Source organism: Rhamphochromis sp. 'chilingali' (genome assembly GCF_963969265.1).
Source record: "Rhamphochromis sp. 'chilingali' genome assembly, chromosome: 22".
NCBI lineage: Eukaryota > Metazoa > Chordata > Actinopteri > Cichliformes > Cichlidae > Rhamphochromis > Rhamphochromis sp. 'chilingali'.
The window spans coordinates 2,724,769-2,742,234 of NC_137950.1; the positions used below are offsets into that span (position 1 = coordinate 2,724,769).

General features: G+C 41.1%; 1 protein-coding gene across 1 annotated transcript in view; it reads left to right on the top strand.

Moving 5' to 3' along the window:
* ryr2a (ryanodine receptor 2a (cardiac)) overlaps window positions 1-12,996 on the top strand; it is a 316,621-nt gene extending 303,625 nt beyond the window's left edge. Inside the window, exons 111-115 of the mRNA XM_080872616.1 lie at window positions 2,123-2,279; window positions 4,711-4,775; window positions 4,959-5,059; window positions 5,943-5,994; window positions 7,907-12,996. Of these exons, the coding sequence (XP_080728742.1) occupies window positions 2,123-2,279; window positions 4,711-4,775; window positions 4,959-5,059; window positions 5,943-5,994; window positions 7,907-8,002 (471 nt within the window). The 3' untranslated portion in view covers window positions 8,003-12,996. The remainder of the gene's footprint in view (window positions 1-2,122; window positions 2,280-4,710; window positions 4,776-4,958; window positions 5,060-5,942; window positions 5,995-7,906) is intronic.
* The last annotated feature ends 4,470 nt before the right edge of the window (window positions 12,997-17,466 follow it).

Genomic DNA, 17,466 nt, shown 5'->3' on the forward strand with positions numbered 1-17,466 from the left:
TAAAACATGTCAAGAAGTCTGAAAATTCCGAAATGAACAAGTCATTATATTTAGGTGGACGATAGATGACTATAATTAGAACCACGGGACAGCTTAAAGTCAGGAGATGGGTGAGAGCCATTACTCATAAATGAAAGAAACATAGAACACCTGTGAAGCTTCTCAGGATGACTCAAATACTTTTTTGTACCCAAAGCTAATACTGGGATGTCTGGTATGCACTGCTGCAGTTCACTTTCTTGGCTGTGGGAAGTTGCTCCCATCAAGTTTGTCTCACTAAAACTTCATTTTTTGCTGTCTGTAAAGAGCACACACTTCCATTTATGGACAGAGAGCTTTGAGTCAGTAGTTTTAGTCTCGGCAGTGTTACCCTCAGGCAGTAAGAAGATTACTTATTTTGTCCGCTTCTTTTTCAGGCATCTATTACGTTTTTGGGAATAGCAACAGTGCAAGTAATATAAATAATTATATGTTACTAACCTGAGCCTTTACTGTGATTTAAGCTCAATTTAAGACTGTCTTTGGGGGTTACCTTATTTGGCTCCAGGAAGTCTATCCAAAATTGGTGAGCTGGATAAGGGCATTTGGAGTATCAGAATCAGCTGATATACCAGTTTCATGATAGCGGTGCCTACCTACCTTACCTATGCAGCACAAGCTTCCATTGTTTAGCCAGTTTAAAAGAGACAACTTTGTGACATAGTAAAGTCTAACCAAAGATGTGGCCATGAAACAGAAATGGAACAATTATGATGAATTTAAATGTTGGAAGTGTAAGCCATTACCTATACATAAGCACCTGTGTCATTAATGCAGGTCAGTGTGAGTCGGGGTGAAAGATAAGTGTATCGCAAAGCCAAACATTAGACCATCTTGTCAGTGATGAGAGACATGCCAAGTACAAACAGACTCAGCTTAGATGAGAATGTTTTCTGCTGCTAAGCCATCTGAAAGAAATACTATATAAGGGCTCTATGGTATTTTCTGAGGGTAGAAGGAAGCCTTCTGTCACCCGGAAATTTCAGGACACACAAACACACACTAATCCCCTATAGTCAGCCACCCATTGCATTCCATAGAGCTCTTTTGTCTCCTATTAGGGGCTAAAGTGTTGCAGCTCGGCCTGTCTGTAGTTCAAGAAGGTGACAGGCGCTTAGTAGGATGGTGAGATGCACTAATGAATGGCACTGCCCTAGCAAGATTGGTCTCCTTCCTTACAATAAGGCTTATAGTAGCAAAAAATGGTCAGATGGTGCGTTCCATGTGAAAGCAGAAGTCGGAATTTCCTGAATTTTTCAGTGTCCCCTCAAGTCAGATTTCCAGCTCTGAACATCGCATCAACCAACAGCCTTAATCAGCCCAACTTAACCATCCAACATGGAACCACTGTATATAAACATTAGTAAAACTGTAAAACCTGTGATCTGTGCTGCTACAGCTGTTTATTTATGACTCGCTACATAAGCCATATGCACAGCACCGGGCAGGTTCTGTCTGCGAATGTGCTGCGGTGCTTTTAACACAAACATTGCGCTGTGTTGTTACTGATGCATTAATAGCTCTGCCTTGCTAAGATAGAAGAAAACTTTTTTTGTGGTTTCGCATTGTTTTGCAACGCCTTCATGAAGAAATCTGGATGGAAGCATATGCTCTCCTAAAAACTGAACACACCTTTCAGCATTGATTTGGTTTCCTCTGTAGTCTGGAGGATGCATCATCCAAAAAGAATTTAAAATATTTATTTGTCCAACCACAGAACATGCTTTATACTTTCCCTCGGTCCCTGGTTTAATGAGCTTTGGTCCGCAGAAGGTAGACAGCAGCGTTTCTAGATCATATTCACATATGGCTTCTTTGTAACCTGCAGAGTTGAGGGCACTGTGAACTGCATTCACTAACAATGATTTTTCAAAATGTTACTGGACCTCTACAGTGACTAGAATCATGCCTGTTTTACTGCAAAGAGACTTACAGATGTCATGTCTTCTGATGTTTCAGAAACATTAGTGTGTTCAAGCTGTTTGTGACAGTCATGGTTCTGCCCATTAAAAACCCAATGCAAAAGATTTGACCTCTGTTACCCCTGTACCCCCCTTCCTGTGTATCTCTCTCTGTTCCTCAGTGTTACATGTTCCACATGTATGTGGGAGTGCGAGCAGGTGGAGGAATTGGTGACCAGATCGAGGATCCAGCTGGTGATGAGTACGAAATCTACCGGATCATCTTTGACATCACTTTCTTCTTCTTTGTCATTGTAATCCTCCTGGCTATCATCCAGGGTGAGGCATCCTACACATACATGCACACAAACAGTTTAATGGAAACACAAGCAGTTAATTAGGCAACTATTAGCCAAATGAATACATTCTAATATTGTAAAGTAGAGTAAACACCACAGGAAGTGGTGATTCAAATGTATAATTATTTTGAGAGCAATCATTTCTGGTTCTGTTTGGTTTCCAATATTTTGGTTGTTCTGTTTATTTCAAATTGACTAGACTAAATAATCGCGACGTCTCTCCAAAGTGGAGTACACTTGAACACCACCTTAAACAGTTTCCTGCTTGTAAATTCAGATAAAACTGAGCTTATTGTACTTGGCCTTAACAACTTCAATGAAACATAGTGCCTAACCAGATACGAACTCTGGGGAAAGGATATGTGCATACTAAACAAAATATAGGACTGCTTTCTTTGCACAACATCTCTAAAACTAGAAATATTCTGTCACAGAGTGACGCTGAAAAACTATTTCGTGCATTTATTACTTCTAGGCTGGACTATTCATTATTGTCAGGATGTCCTAAAAATTCCCTGAAAAGCCTTCAGCTAATCCACAATGCTGCAGCAAGAGTCCTGACAGGAACTAGATATATTGTATTTCTCCCATACTAACGTCTCTTCATTGGCTCCCTGTTAAGTTCAGAACTGAATTTAAAATCCTCCTCTTCCCATAAAAAAACGTAAACATTACTTATTATTAAACTCTGCCTATCTTCCACAGTGTGCCTTTTATCTACAATAATACAAAAAAACAAGCGCAAACCCCAACAATCATATGACCCTCCTACGAGGAACCACTCTGGGAAGGAAAAACTCCCTTTTAACAGAAGGACACCTCCAGCAGAACCAGGCTCAGGGAGGGCGGCCATCTGCCACGATTGGGCTGGGGGAAGGAAGGCAGGACAAAGACGTGCTTTGAAAGAGAGCCAGAGATTAAAAGTAACTAATAATTAAATGCAGAGCGGTGTACAAACACAAAGTGAGAGAAAAAGGTCACTAAAGAAGAAACAGTGCAACACGGTAACTAAGGGAGGTTCAGGGTCACCTGGTCCAGCACTAACTATATGCTTTATCAAACAGGAAAGTTTGAAGCCTAATCTTAAAAGTAGAGATAGTGTCTGTCTCCTGAATCCAAACTGGAAGCTGGTTCCACAGAAGAGGGTGTACTGTACTGTAAACTCTCAATCAGAACACCTAAGATGGGTTTAGATGGGTCTTCTTGCATGAAAGTGAACTAAAATATACCACCAAGGCAACGGACCAGTGGCGGAAGAAGAAGCAGCACATTAGTTGTGCTGCCTTCCATGGAGTGGCCGAGCCAGTCTGCAGAGCTCAGTCCAATAGAAAATTGATTGATTGATTGATTGAATCTTTATTTTGAACATGTTGAAAAAGTACAACAAAATAGAATTAAAAGAGACAAATGAACAAAGCAAAACAAAAGGAAAACGAGCAACCACAACTCCAAATAACGTTCATGTTCAAAAAGGAGCAGGAAGAAGCATATGCTTATTTAATCCCACCCCTTTTCCACTATCTAGTATCAATAGACTACAGAAATCTGTGGAGGCTTTGAATTCCCAAGAAGGAGCCAAGTAATCTGAAGAATTTCTGTAAAGAGGGATGGGCCAAAATCACTCGTAAGATGTGCAAACCTGGTGATCACCTAAAAGAAATGCCTTAACACTGTGTGTGCCAACAAGGGTTTCTTCACCAAGTGCAAAGTCATATTTTGGTTGGGGATTAAACATCTGTTTCACTCAGTGATATGCAAACCAATCCATAACTTCAATGAAATTTTAGATTTTAGGTTGATATTCTTTCTCTCTCCATTAAAATGTAACTACCATAAAAATTAGAGACTGTTCATTTCTTTTCCAGTGAGAAACGTTAGTGGTAGTAGAAACTGAGTAGGGACCAAATAATTATTTCCCTCTGCCACACATATTGACAATGATGATAACTAAGCTTGTCAAAAACAAAAGTTTGGGGCCTAATCGTAAAAGTAGGGTGTCTGTCTCAGGAACCCAGACTGGAAGCTGGTTTCATTGGAGAAGAGTTGGTTAGAGCTGAGGGCTCTACCTCCCATTCTACTTTTGGAAACAAACCAAGCGTTGGCTTACATTCTGACACTACAGTGCTCAGTTGGATTAATATGATATTATGAGGCTTTTAAAATATGATGGGTCCTGGAACATTCAGGATTTTGCATCTGTGTAGGCTTTGTCTTTAGTATTTATATCCTTCCCTATAGGGACATACACACTTTGGACGTAATATAGAGAATGTAACTGAATAGCAAAAAAGACTCCTTTAGAAGTATTATAGTAGATATAGTAGATAGCCTGTGGTTTTCATATCTATTGTTGTATTCAGTGTAATAATGTGGACCAGCATGTTTAAGCTCCACCCTCTCTGAAATCCTAGGGTTAATCATTGATGCTTTTGGAGAGCTGAGGGATCAGCAGGAACAAGTGAAAGAAGACATGGAGGTGAAAACACACACAACAGTTCAATGCAGTTTTTTTTTAATTCAGGCATATGAACATGTAAAAATATAGATTTTGTGGTTCTTTTGTTCTGTATAGCTGTACCTCCAACAGAGGCATAGATGAAGATTGCCAATAGGTTACAATAAATGACAACCACCTAACTATCACGTGTTTCTCTTGCAGACCAAATGTTTTATCTGTGGAATAGGTAATGACTACTTTGACACCGTGCCACACGGCTTTGAAACGCACACTCTACAGGAGCACAACTTAGCCAACTACCTGTAAGTACGTCTGGAGAGTGTCTGTATTTCTGTGTGTGTTATTGTACCTTTTAACACCTACATCATCATAGATCATCACACCTACATAGTACACAGTCTTTCAGGTCAGTTAATGAAAGATAGGTACCCAATCTTGGTGTACTTGGGGCTTGGTCCCCAATCTCAGGTGGGCGATGATATCTATGATATTTGTCCTGGCTTGTTTTGTACCACAGCATTTGTGTTACACTGAAGTGTGTTTCCACATTATTATCCCCAGTGTTTGGACACTTATTATCCAGTTACATACATTTCAGTGTGGTATTACTCAACTGTAACCACAGTTGCTACCATGATACTACTTGGATATTAAGTGCTTGTTACTTTGGTAATTGAGTCCTAATGACTTAGAAATGACCACGTTACGTTCTTGTCTTTGCCTTGTTACCCTTCCCACTTTATTACTGAGCTGTAATAGAAAATACAACCAAAATTTCAAATGTCTGTTGACTTTAACCCTAAATACAGTACTGTGTCTTGAGCCAGCCCTCATTTCTTGGTATATTGGTTTATGTACAAGTTTCTTAAAATTGTTGTAAAGTCCAAGCTGTCATTAGGAGAGATGTGGGGCAAACCCTGGACAGGTTGTTAGTCTCTCAGAAGACAACAATTCACATGCACATTCACAGCTATGGCCAGAATCACCAATTAAGCTAACAAACATGTCCTTTGAATGTGGCAGGAAGCCTGAGAGAACCCACACAGGCAAGTTAAGAATACACAACTGCCTCCAACCAGCAAGTGCCACTGTAACCTCTGGCACTGATGCTGTGTGACTGATATATGCAATGATAATACTGTTTGTGTTTTCTAACAACTGTGTCTGTGTGTGTGTGTGCTTCAGATTCTTTCTGATGTATCTCATCAACAAAGACGAAACAGAGCACACAGGCCAGGTAAGCACCTTTCCAATCTCTCTGCCAGTAAATATACAAGACTGTCATCCTGTTACGTGGTCAGTACAGTTTAGCTTCAAACTCTCTCTAAGTGTTTCTAACAGTTTTTTAATGGCTGCTAACATTGTTAAAGCCTCAGTATGGAACATGGAAAATCACACTGTTTTTGAGCTAATCTTAATAGTTTCTTTCTTTATGTCCATAAGCAAGTGCTTAACAAATTTAGGTGCCCTAAATTAAGAGCATTTGTAATTACCAAAGTTATTTCTTATGTATCTGTAACAGCTTATCCACCAGTATGCTCGTGGTCTTTAATCCAAATGTTTTTGATTTGGTAAATTATAATTATTGCTGTTTTCTATAAATTTAAAGTAAAGGCATTATTATTTTTTATTAAGATGCCAAATGGGTTACTTATTTGCATTTCAGAACTAAAAAGTCCTTTTAGTAAACGCTATACTTGATTAATTTCTGACTTCTCAGAGAGATCCAGTACGCTGTTCAAATGTTTGTTTTTATGACATTTGGGCTCATCAATGCCACCACTAAAGGCATTGGATTAGGTTTGTTGTTTCAGATTTCATTCTGTTGTTCCCCCTGCACCTTACTTTGACTAACTTTGCATCTTTACTCACAATGAGGCGCTTTCACACTATTGACATGTTAGTTTATGCCTCTCAGTCTGATTTACCTATAACGCCCGTTGTGAATGCATAAAATGCAGGGCTTTATGCAGGGGATGCTGATTGGCTGGTCACCGATTGGGGTGGAGAACATTGGAAATCAACCAGTTCCAGTCCATGGCTGGTCAGTGGGTGCACCTGTAGTGATCGTCTACTCTCCCTTTTGCTGGATTCCTTCTTTTGGTCACTCTGGTTTTCTTTTCAATTGTTTTAAGTTTTTCCGCTACTTCAAGTGCAGTTTTTAAAGTATAAGTGGAAGCTAAAAAATATTCTTAGTTAACTTCTAGCATTCACTTCTGTGGTATGAGCTATGGGTCCACTCAGGGGCTTTTAAACCCCAGTATATCAAATGAACAAATAACGTGTGATTCAGACAAATACGGCTTGTAGTAAGGGATGAGAATTTATACAAATTTAGCAAATTCAATACCACTATTGATGTCACTTATCAATTCTCTTATTGATTCTCATTGGGTTCTGATTGGCTCTGCTTGGAGCGTCTAAGCAGCATATCAAAGACATTACATCGGTGCATATTAATTGCATGTTTTGTGGTCAAATGTTTGTGCATGTTTAAAGCATTTCCCTGTTTTGTTGTGATCATATCTGGGGTCATTATTCGAAATAAGTAACATATTACAAATATTACCCAGAGCACTTTTCTTAAAAGTAATATAGTATGTTATTTAATTACTCACCATAGGAATTCTTTTGTTTTACACCACTTGTTACATTACTTTTCTGTTTCTCCGTGACCTGAAACACATTGTCTTATAATTACCATTTAACAATATAAAACTGAGGATACAGTCCCACGCACCAACACAAATCCATATCCCAATGAGCACACATATGAGCTTTCTTGTAGTATTTAGGCATGAGCACAAAGCCGACAGCACAATGCAAAGATGAAAACCAGCACAAAGATACTTTAAAGTGATCACCACAGGGATTCTGCTTTAGAAACATGAACACATAGAAACAGACGCTGCATCCTGACTGCACATCACTGCCTTTGTTACCTGTTGAAGATCAGGTCTGACTGCTGGGCTGGGGTCAGCTTTAATGTCACTCTGGGTTCTAGGCTAGCTTTGTTCATTTCAGTAGGTACCTAGAGGTTACAATGCTAGTACTAATTTCCATGATGAACAAAGCTGTTGTGATAATTACACTTTAAATGTAACACACATGAAGCAAACCCTCCTTTCCTCTTCCTCTCTGTCTTTAAGGAGTCTTACGTATGGAAAATGTACCAGGAACGTTGCTGGGAGTTTTTCCCCGCTGGTGACTGTTTCCGGAAACAGTATGAGGATCAGCTCAACTGAGTCGACCTTGGAGTGACAGACTCTTAACTCTGAAAGGCCCACTGCAGCCATCTGGCCTCTGCTTGTCCCTCAAACATTTATTACTTTTCTGAGGAGGCTGTATTCTACCAAATGATGGGTTCCTCTCTATGCGTCATCTCTCCTCAAGTGGCCACGCTCTTCAACGGGACACACCCTGCCATTGTAGTCCAGACAGCCAGCTCCACCCCCCGGCCTTCAGCACACTCTGTTCGGAATGCTTTTGAAACCTTGTACATAGAAAACTTCAGAAAATATGATGTACAATACATGACAGGTGGCAGGTCTAGACTTTTTTCACTCTGATGACTTCTGTGCTTCATCTTATTCTATATTCAAAGTAACTTGCAAAAAATACAAAGGCTTAATGGACTGACGGTAAAACAAGAAACCTAAAGAATGTTTTACTTTTAATATGACCATGTCTACGGCCTTTCATGTTTATAATGCACGATTCATAAAGGTACAGGTGGTGGATACAATAATCAAACAAGTTGACGACTTATTCTGGCAAGAAGAACTCTGCAGCAAATCTACACTTCAATAAGCTTAAAGACGTGCTGACCTGAATACGATGGACAATGAAAATCGAACACAGCACCAAAGTGGAGACTTCAGAACAATCACAAAGCTGAATGAAGCCCCTGTGCAATGAGGAACATTTTCACAAACAGAGCTGCTGTGTTGAGTTGGATTACAGTTTGGTCCAAAGTGTTTGAACAATGACACATGTTCTTCTCACGTTACTTACTTATACCACCATCACAGTGGATCTCAAGTCAAACAATCTAGATCACTAAATACTTGATTTGCCTTCAGCTACTGCTTGTTTGTGTTCTTCTGCCTTCACTTTTTTGTTCGGTAAATGAAAAGCATGCTCTTTTGGGTTGAGATCAAGTGAGAGACTTGGCCATTGAGGAATATCACATTTCTTTGGCTTAAGAAAACCTTGAGGATAAACATATTTTCAAAAGCTAGCCACGTAGTAAACACCCTTTATCACTGTCAATTTATCATTGTCAATAAAATCAAATAAAGTACACACCACTGGTTACACTCAAGAAGAGGAAGGCAAGAATACACTTTGACAGAAAACATTGAAAAGAGTCGACCCGGTCCTGTATTAAGTTCTTTAAACAGATGAAACCTAGGCTGACATGAACCAGAATGATGGGAAGAGAAAAGTATGGAGAACAAAAGGAACGGCTCATGATCCAAAACACACCATCCATCAGATGTGATACAGTGCACTGGCATGTGGGGCTGCCAGTGGAACTGGGTAGAAACAGCAGAATTAATTGTGAAATGTTCAGGGCTGTACTCTGCTCAAATTCAGCCAAACTGGTTGGAAAGCATTTGTCAGAGCAAACTGATAATGACCTCACCACAAAAGAAACCCAAGAATCTCTCAGTATTCAAGAGATATTCTTCAACAGCCAAGTCAGTCCCCTGATCTTAACCCAGTAGTTTTATTTATATGCATTTTATTTATTAAATTAAAAACATAATGGTGAAAAACTCACAAACGTGCAGTAACTGAAGTCAGTGGAAGTAAAGGCCTATGGTGGACAGTGTTGGTCAAGTTACCTGAAAAAAGTAATCAGTAACTAATTACCGATTTTGCAATAGTAATCCCTTACTTTACTCGTTACCTGAAAAAAGTAATCAGATTACCATCTCTGATGGTCGATCTCAAGGGAAGAAACATTTGGCGATGTCTGTTGGGTTCTAGACTTCAGGCAGTTACTGACCGAAATTACTGATGGATTTATGGACCTAAGTATAAAAATTGTTGTAATATCTAAATAAATAAAGCAGTATTTTGTTAAACTCCTGGAATTAAAGGTAAACGACAGTTTGGTCATGTGATTAAAAATCCACTGTGGGGTTGTAAGAGGCAAAATTGAAAAAACAAAAACATTCTGTCATTGGGCACTGGACCGGACTGTAAGTTCACTGTTGATCATGCTGTGTCCACACACTGTACCATGCCAGCACTGTGTGTGAAGGGACCCTTAATTATATGCTCATGGCTTACCACATGTTCATCAAGTTCATTTTGCTCCACTTAAAAAAGTCAAAGCATGGACAATTCATAATCCTCAACCAGCTTTCTGATAAACCTAAATAAATACATAGCTTATAAAATGATTGAATCCATTACTGTCTTTGATAATTGATTTAATGCATTTTTTGTTTGTTTTGTTAATGTTTGTCGCCGGTAGTAACAGGACATCAGAGATGTATATTTTTCAACACTCATGTTCACGGTGATAAATGCGAACAACTGCTGGTCAGTCAATGTCAAACCCCAGTACTGGGCAGGATTAGAAGAGCTTAACAAATGTGTATTGTATCCAAATCTTCAATATTTTGTTGTTGTGTAAGGAATACGACAGGCTCGAGGCGCCACTAGCAGGGCTTTGTTTTTTTGTTTTGTTTTGTAAAGCTTAGTAACATTTGTTAATGAAAGCTTGTGATTTTCTGAAAAAGCAATATCAAAACAATCCAAAAAAGAAAAACAAATAGAAAATATAATAAACAAACTATAGAGATTTATTTGTTTTAGAAGTTTATGGCTGCAGATATAGCTGCATGCTTGTTAGCTAAGAGGAATAATCAGCCAGAATGGAGCAATCAGATGGGTTTCCTGCAGTACTAGAATAGCACAACAAAGCATGAGGAGACAGAAAGGGGGGACGGGAGGTTGCAGTGCCTTATCTAGCTGGGGAGGATCTATGAAAGCTAGACAAGAAGAGTAGCTTCATAATAATACCATATACAAACTGAGGAGAACATATGAAGCTAAGAGTACCACAGAATAATATTCTATAGAAGTAGAAGAAGAGAAGGACTGAAGGTTGACCAGAGCAGAAATGCACACATTTCAGTTGTGCAAACTGGGGTGTTACAATTCCAAAAGGTATCATAGTTGACTGTAACTAGCCTCAAACCAGGGTACAGTAGATAAACTTAGGGCTAGGTTACATTTTAACCACATTTCGTTTTGTACAACATTCCTTCAGTAAATCCTTTTTTTCTGTTTTACAGAACTTCTAATTCCATTAGTTACCATCATCTTGAAGGGTTCAGTTGAAACGCTAAACAACCATCACAGCCTATTTAGAGTTAAGATTAGGGGTACGGTTAGCATTAAGTTCATATTTACCAGGTTGTAAATTCAATTGGAATTTTCACCTATTTAATATATTCAGCTGAAGTCTAATAACAGAAATTCTGAAGGTAAGATGCATGTATGAGACCTAAGGTAATGTCTTGAGAACAGTAATGTTATGTTTAGCATGTAGCTAAAATGTAACCTAACCTCACCTTTAAGTGGGCTGTAAGTAAGTTGGTGGATGTTAAAAGGTTAATGAAATTTTTCGTATTTAATCTGTCTTTATAAAAACACATTTGGGGAAATATACAAAATATGTTTAAATTGACACCAGCTTACTCATCAGAATACAACAGATGTTGCTCGGTGGACCTAATAAGACAACAGGTTGAGTGTATGCTGCAGGTTCTGTTCAGCTATATGAGTGATGCAGAATAAATATATTTTTTTTATTGTATAATTTCTGATACTGCTATACAACCAAGTTTAAAGATCAACACTTGTCGTGGCTTTGGTTAGAAATCAGCAGCCATGTGTTACAGTCTGTGGGCTACTATTTTCAGTTTCTTAGAAATTGTAATAGTTACATCTCACTTAACTAGCAACAATTAACATTCCATGGAACACATTTCACAACTTTCTTGTCAAATAAGGTTCAGTAGTTCATGATATGCATTTTTGTGATGTTCTTATATAATAATTACTTTTATTGTAAACACACCTCCCTCTCAAAAAAAGTCTAAAAAAAATATTTGCATGCTAATGGGGAATATTGAGTAGGTATAATAAATACACTAAATCTCTGCTGCCCATAATGTATCCATTCAGATTCTCTTAGTTATTTAAGATAAATCATTTAGGTGTTGTGGGATGAGTTGTAACTCATTAAGACATTTTACCACAATTGTATTTGAAAAATAAGACAGTAGGCCCTGCTTTTCTGTCATTTAACCATCTCTGTTTGTAAAGATTTGCTTAAGTTGGTTCTGAGGTCAAGCAAAAGACCTTAAGTGAGTTTAAGAGACGAATCACTTTTACCATTGTATATCTCAAAGAAAGAGGTAGAACAAATTAAAGCTTACTTAACTTTGTCTCAGAAGTAATTTAAGTTTTATATTTATTCAGTTATCTTTTATTTTCAGATAATAAAGAAGTAAACTGAGGTTTTGTTATATTTGTCTCACTCGATCTTAAAGGTGCAACAAGTAGCGTAATATTTCACTGGCTCTAACCTATAGATTTTGTTATCTGTCACCCTTTTATCTCTAAAACCCAAAACTGTCAGTAGTAGAGTGTGAGAAAGTTGAAAGGAATATCAGTTCAACTTGTATAAACTGTTTAACAGATTTAAGCTGCTGTTTGATGCAAAGTGTTTGATAATAAATCAGGCAGCTTAAAGTATGATGCAGTTTGTCAGAGAAGACAATGTCAGGAAGCCTATAAATGAAACTCTAGACTTTGCTGATGGAGACGCATTGGTAGGAACATGTTTGTTGTTAATGCTGTTGTGTTTAGGCTGGCACTAGAGGCCACTAAAGAGCCATGTTTACTGGTTTCACCTTTAAGTGAGTGCTGGTGCATGTGTAACTGATAACTGATGACTTTAACACTGATAACACAGTGGATGTCACAACTGCAATCAACCAGTGTAAGTGTCTTGAATTGTGTTCACTATACCATGCTGATGCGATGCCTCATTTTTATTTATTCCAATCCCTTTTCAGACTGAACCACGCCATTACCAAGTGGCATTTTGCTCATGTAAAAATAAATATTTTCCATATGTATCATGAAGGGGGAATGTTTAGTTTGCCACAAAGTCTACTTCATGTAGTAATTATGAGTAGGCTATTGCTACTTCTGAGAGACGAATGTGTAAAGAGGAAATTGATCTATAAGCAATGATAGATTTGCATGATTTTGAAAATAAAATTTTATTTATTAACTTGTTAATTGTAGAATGCTCTTAATTCAGCTGAATTTGTTAAATTTATTTCTAAAGATAATTTCTTTTCTGTGATAACTTGTTACATAATATATACAGGCTGTAGGCACTTACATCCATCCATTTCCTTATCCAAAGATGAGTTTTAGTGGCAGCCTAAGCTGATCTTCTGGCCTCCTCCTGGGAGTGTCCTGAAAAAAAAAAACACTCCGAGGAGAGGCACAGGGATGACCTCCTCATCAGATGCCTGAACCACTTCAGCCAGCTTCCTTCAATGTGAACTAGCAGCAACTCTGCTCTAAGCTCCCTTTAGATCAGCAGTCCCCAACCTTTTTTGTGCCACGGACCGGTTTATGCCTGACAATATTTTCATGGACCGGCCTTTAAGGTGTCACGGATAAATACAACAAAATAAAACTAGTACCGGTACCGAAAAAAAGAAGATTTATTCATAACACACGTGAAAAGACCCAGGAAAACAGAGTTAACGATAAAAACGATAACAAAATAACGCTGAAAACCGATAAAAACCCTGAAAACCATACATTTCAAGGTTCAAGGTTCAAGGTTCTTTATTTGTCACATGCATAGTTATACAAGTATAACACATAGTGAAATGTAGCCTGACATGCTCCTCGACATGTGCAAAAATGGGAGGGTAGAGGAAGAACATTATATATATATATATATAGTATATACATTGGGTGAATGTGCAGTAGTAGCAGCAGCAAGCAGGTGAATTCTGTACATTAATATGAATAGACATCTGACTATTTTACAGGATAGACAATATAAACATATTTAAAATTAAAGGAATTGAAATGTACATTGTGCCTTGGTTTAGTGTCTGGAAGAGTCCTGTCTCAGTCAATTATAGATGATGTGAGAGGGCGGGTGTGTGTGTTTAGGGCCCGGATGGCTTGGGGATAGAAGCTCCTCTTGAGTCTCTCTGTCCTTGCCCGGAAGATGCGGAACCTTCTACCAGATTGCAGAAGTTGGAACAGTTTGTTGCCAGGATGGGACGGGTCCTTCAGTATCTGCGCTGCTCTAGTCCGGCATCTCCTGGTGTAGGTGTCCTGAAGCGGGGGGAGAGCAATCCTGCAGCAGCGTTCTGCTGTACGGATCACTCTCTGGAGAGCTTTTTGGTCCTTCACACAGCTGTTCCCAAACCACGATGCCATGTTCTGTGTGAGGATGCTCTCCACAGCGCCTGTATAGAAAATCCTGAGGATCTTTGGAGAGACCCTGAACTTCCTCAGTTGTCGTAGGAGCTGCCTAGCCTTTTTGGTCTGGACCTGAATGTGGTCAGACCATGTCAGGTCTGAGGAGATGTGGACACCAAGATACTTGAAGGACTGCACCCTCTCCACTGGAGCTCCATTGATGATAATGGGCTTGTAGTCTCTGTGCTGACTCCTTCTGAAGTCCACCACCAGCTCCTTGGTCTTGCCGACGTTCAGCTGGAGGTGGTTGTCCTGGCACCATGATGCCAGATTCTTCACTTCGTCCATGTAGGCCACCTCATCGTTGTTGGAGATGGCACCCAACACCACTGTGTCGTCAGCAAACTTCACAATGGTGTTGGAGCCATGGGTGGCCACACAGTCTGAAGTGTAGAGGGAGTAGAGCAGTGGCGAGAGGACACATCCCTGAGGTGCTCCTGTGTTGATGGTGATTCTGTTAGAGACGCATCTACCCACCCTCACCACCTGAGTTCTGCCAGTGAGGAAGTCCAACACCCATGCACACAGACGGCTGTTGAGTCCCCGATCCCTGAGCTTTGTGAACAGTCTGCAGGTCACTATTGTGTTAAACGCTGAACTGTAATCAACAAACAGCATTCTCACATAGTTACCCTGTTTCTTGTCCTGTGGCTGAGTGGCAGCTTCGTGGCTGAGGGTGGTGTGCAGGATGTGGGCGATGGCGTCCTCTGTGGATCTGTTGGATCGGTAGGCGAACTGCAGCAGATCTGTGGTGTCTGGGATGGAGGAGGAGATGATATTCTCTCAAACACCTTCATTACTACCGAGGTCAGTGCAACTGGCCGGTAATCGTTCAGGGATGAGGGTTTGCTGTTCTTGGGCACAGGGATGATGGTGGATCTTTTGAAGCATGTGCGGACCACAGACTTCGCCAGGGACTCGTTGAAGATGTAAGTGAACACACCTGCTAGCTGGTCAGCACAGCAGCGCAGCAGACGGCCGGTGATGCTGTCTGGCCCCGCCGCTTTCCTTGTGTTCACTCTCCTCAATGCCGCTCGGACGTCATGCTCCGCGATGCTGGTCACTGGTCTCTTGCTGATGACGTCACTGTTCTCGGTAGTCAGGCGGTAGATAGCATTAGCCGCCTGGCTAACCTCGAAATGGGCGTATAGCTGATTCAGCTCGTTGGTGAATGCAGAGTCGGCGTTGATCGGCGCAGTGTCCCTGGCTTTGTAGTCGGTAATGGTGCGTAGTCCGTGCCACATACTCTGTGTGTCGCCCTGGTGGAAGCGGGACTCCACACGTTCCAGGTACCGGCGTTTGGCATCTCTCACCGCGCGCCGCATGCCGTATGAGGCCGCTTTGTAGGCGCTCATATCGCCAGTGGTGAGACCCGTGTTGTAGGTGCCGGTCCTGGCGTTTACTGCAGTGCGGCTCGATCTGTCCATCCACTGTTTCTGGTTTGGGAATGTGGTGACTCTCGCAGTGGGGATAATCTCCTCCGCTAGCATATTGACGAAGCATACTGCTACTTCCGCAAACTCGTTGATGTCAACTGTGCATGTTCTGAACATGTCCCAGTCGACGTTGTTGAGTGCGTCCTGTAGCGTAGCTTCTGATTGGGCAGGCCACCGTTTTACCTCCCTCGTGGTTACCTCTTCCCCCCGTATGTTTTGTTTATACTGGGGAATGAGGAAGATGGCGTTGTGGTCAGACTTCCCAAAAGCCGGGTGTGAGACAGCTTTGTAGCCCTGCTTGTATGGCGTGTAGCAGTGATCCAAAATTCGATCCCCCTTCGTTGGACACGAGACATGCTGGTAAAAGTTTGGCATGACTTGTCTGAGGTTCGCTTTATTAAAGTCTCCTGCTACAATGAGGGCTGCGCCCGGGTCCTTGTTTTGAAGCGAAATCAGCACATCATGTAATTCGGACAAAGCCATACCTGTGTCCGCTTGGGGTGGGATGTAGACCACCGTGGCGATGACCGAGGTGAACTCATGGGGCAGATAGAAAGGGCGGCACTTAATGCTCAGGAACTCCAGATGTGGCGAGCAGCCGCTGGAAAGCCCGGCATCACACCACTTTCTGTTTACCATGAAACACACTCCTCCACCTTTGGTTTTGTTCGACTCTGCCGTTCTGTCCACGCGGAGCACAAAGAATGAATCCGACGGAGTTACGGCCTGGTCCGGCACGGTGGGGGTCAGCCATGTCTCCGTGAAGCACAGAATGTTGCAGTCCCTCATGTCACGTTGGAAGGTGACTATTGCTCTTAGATCATCGAGCTTGTTCTCCATGGATTGGCCAGTAGGATACTGGGCAGTGGTGCGCGACGCGCCTGCTGTCTCAGTTTGTTCCTAATGCCAGCGCGTTTCCCCCGGCGCTTCTTTGTTCTACGCCTCGGATGAGTGGCCAGTCCTTTGTTGTTCTCCGCGCCGCGTAGAATCTCTGGCGGCCAGGATGGGTCGGGTTTAAAAGTGTCCAAGATTAGATGTGCAACCTTGTCACCAATATTTACAAGTGATCTGCCATCGTATACTATAAGACTAGAGGATTTTGGGATGTAAACCAGAGCAAAAAATAAGTAAAAAACAAGAAAAGTGGATAGTCGGAGCGTCTGGACGTGGCCGCGCCATCTTGGTTGGAGTGAGCTCATACCTGAGCCTCAACTCTCGCGGCCCGGTACCAATCGACTCACGGACTGGTACCGGTCCGAGGCCCTGGGGTTGGGGACCACTGCTTTAGATGTTTGAGGTCTTCATCATTCCTTTCTTAAATGGATCCCAGCCACCTTAGAGAGGAAACTTATTTTTATTGCTTGTATCTGCAACACTATTCTTCAGAGCACTAGCTACAGAGCTTGCCCAAAGGTGTGGGTAAAGTGCTTTCTGGCTCAACTCTCTCTTTACCGCAGTGGTCAATTGCAACACCAGAGCAACCAGTCTGCCAATCCTGCTCCTCCTCTTCTTTTATGAGCAAAACCATAAGATACTTCAAATCACTCGCTTGGGAAGGCAACTATCCCCCAACCCAAAGGGTCCTTTTTTGGCAGAGAACCATGGCCTTAGACTTGGAGGTGCTCAAGATGTTTGAATGACACCAAGAAAATTACTTTCAATTCTACAATTGAATCTGAGGTTTTACAAAATGGACACCCCCCACCGTGTGGATACTTCTTTAA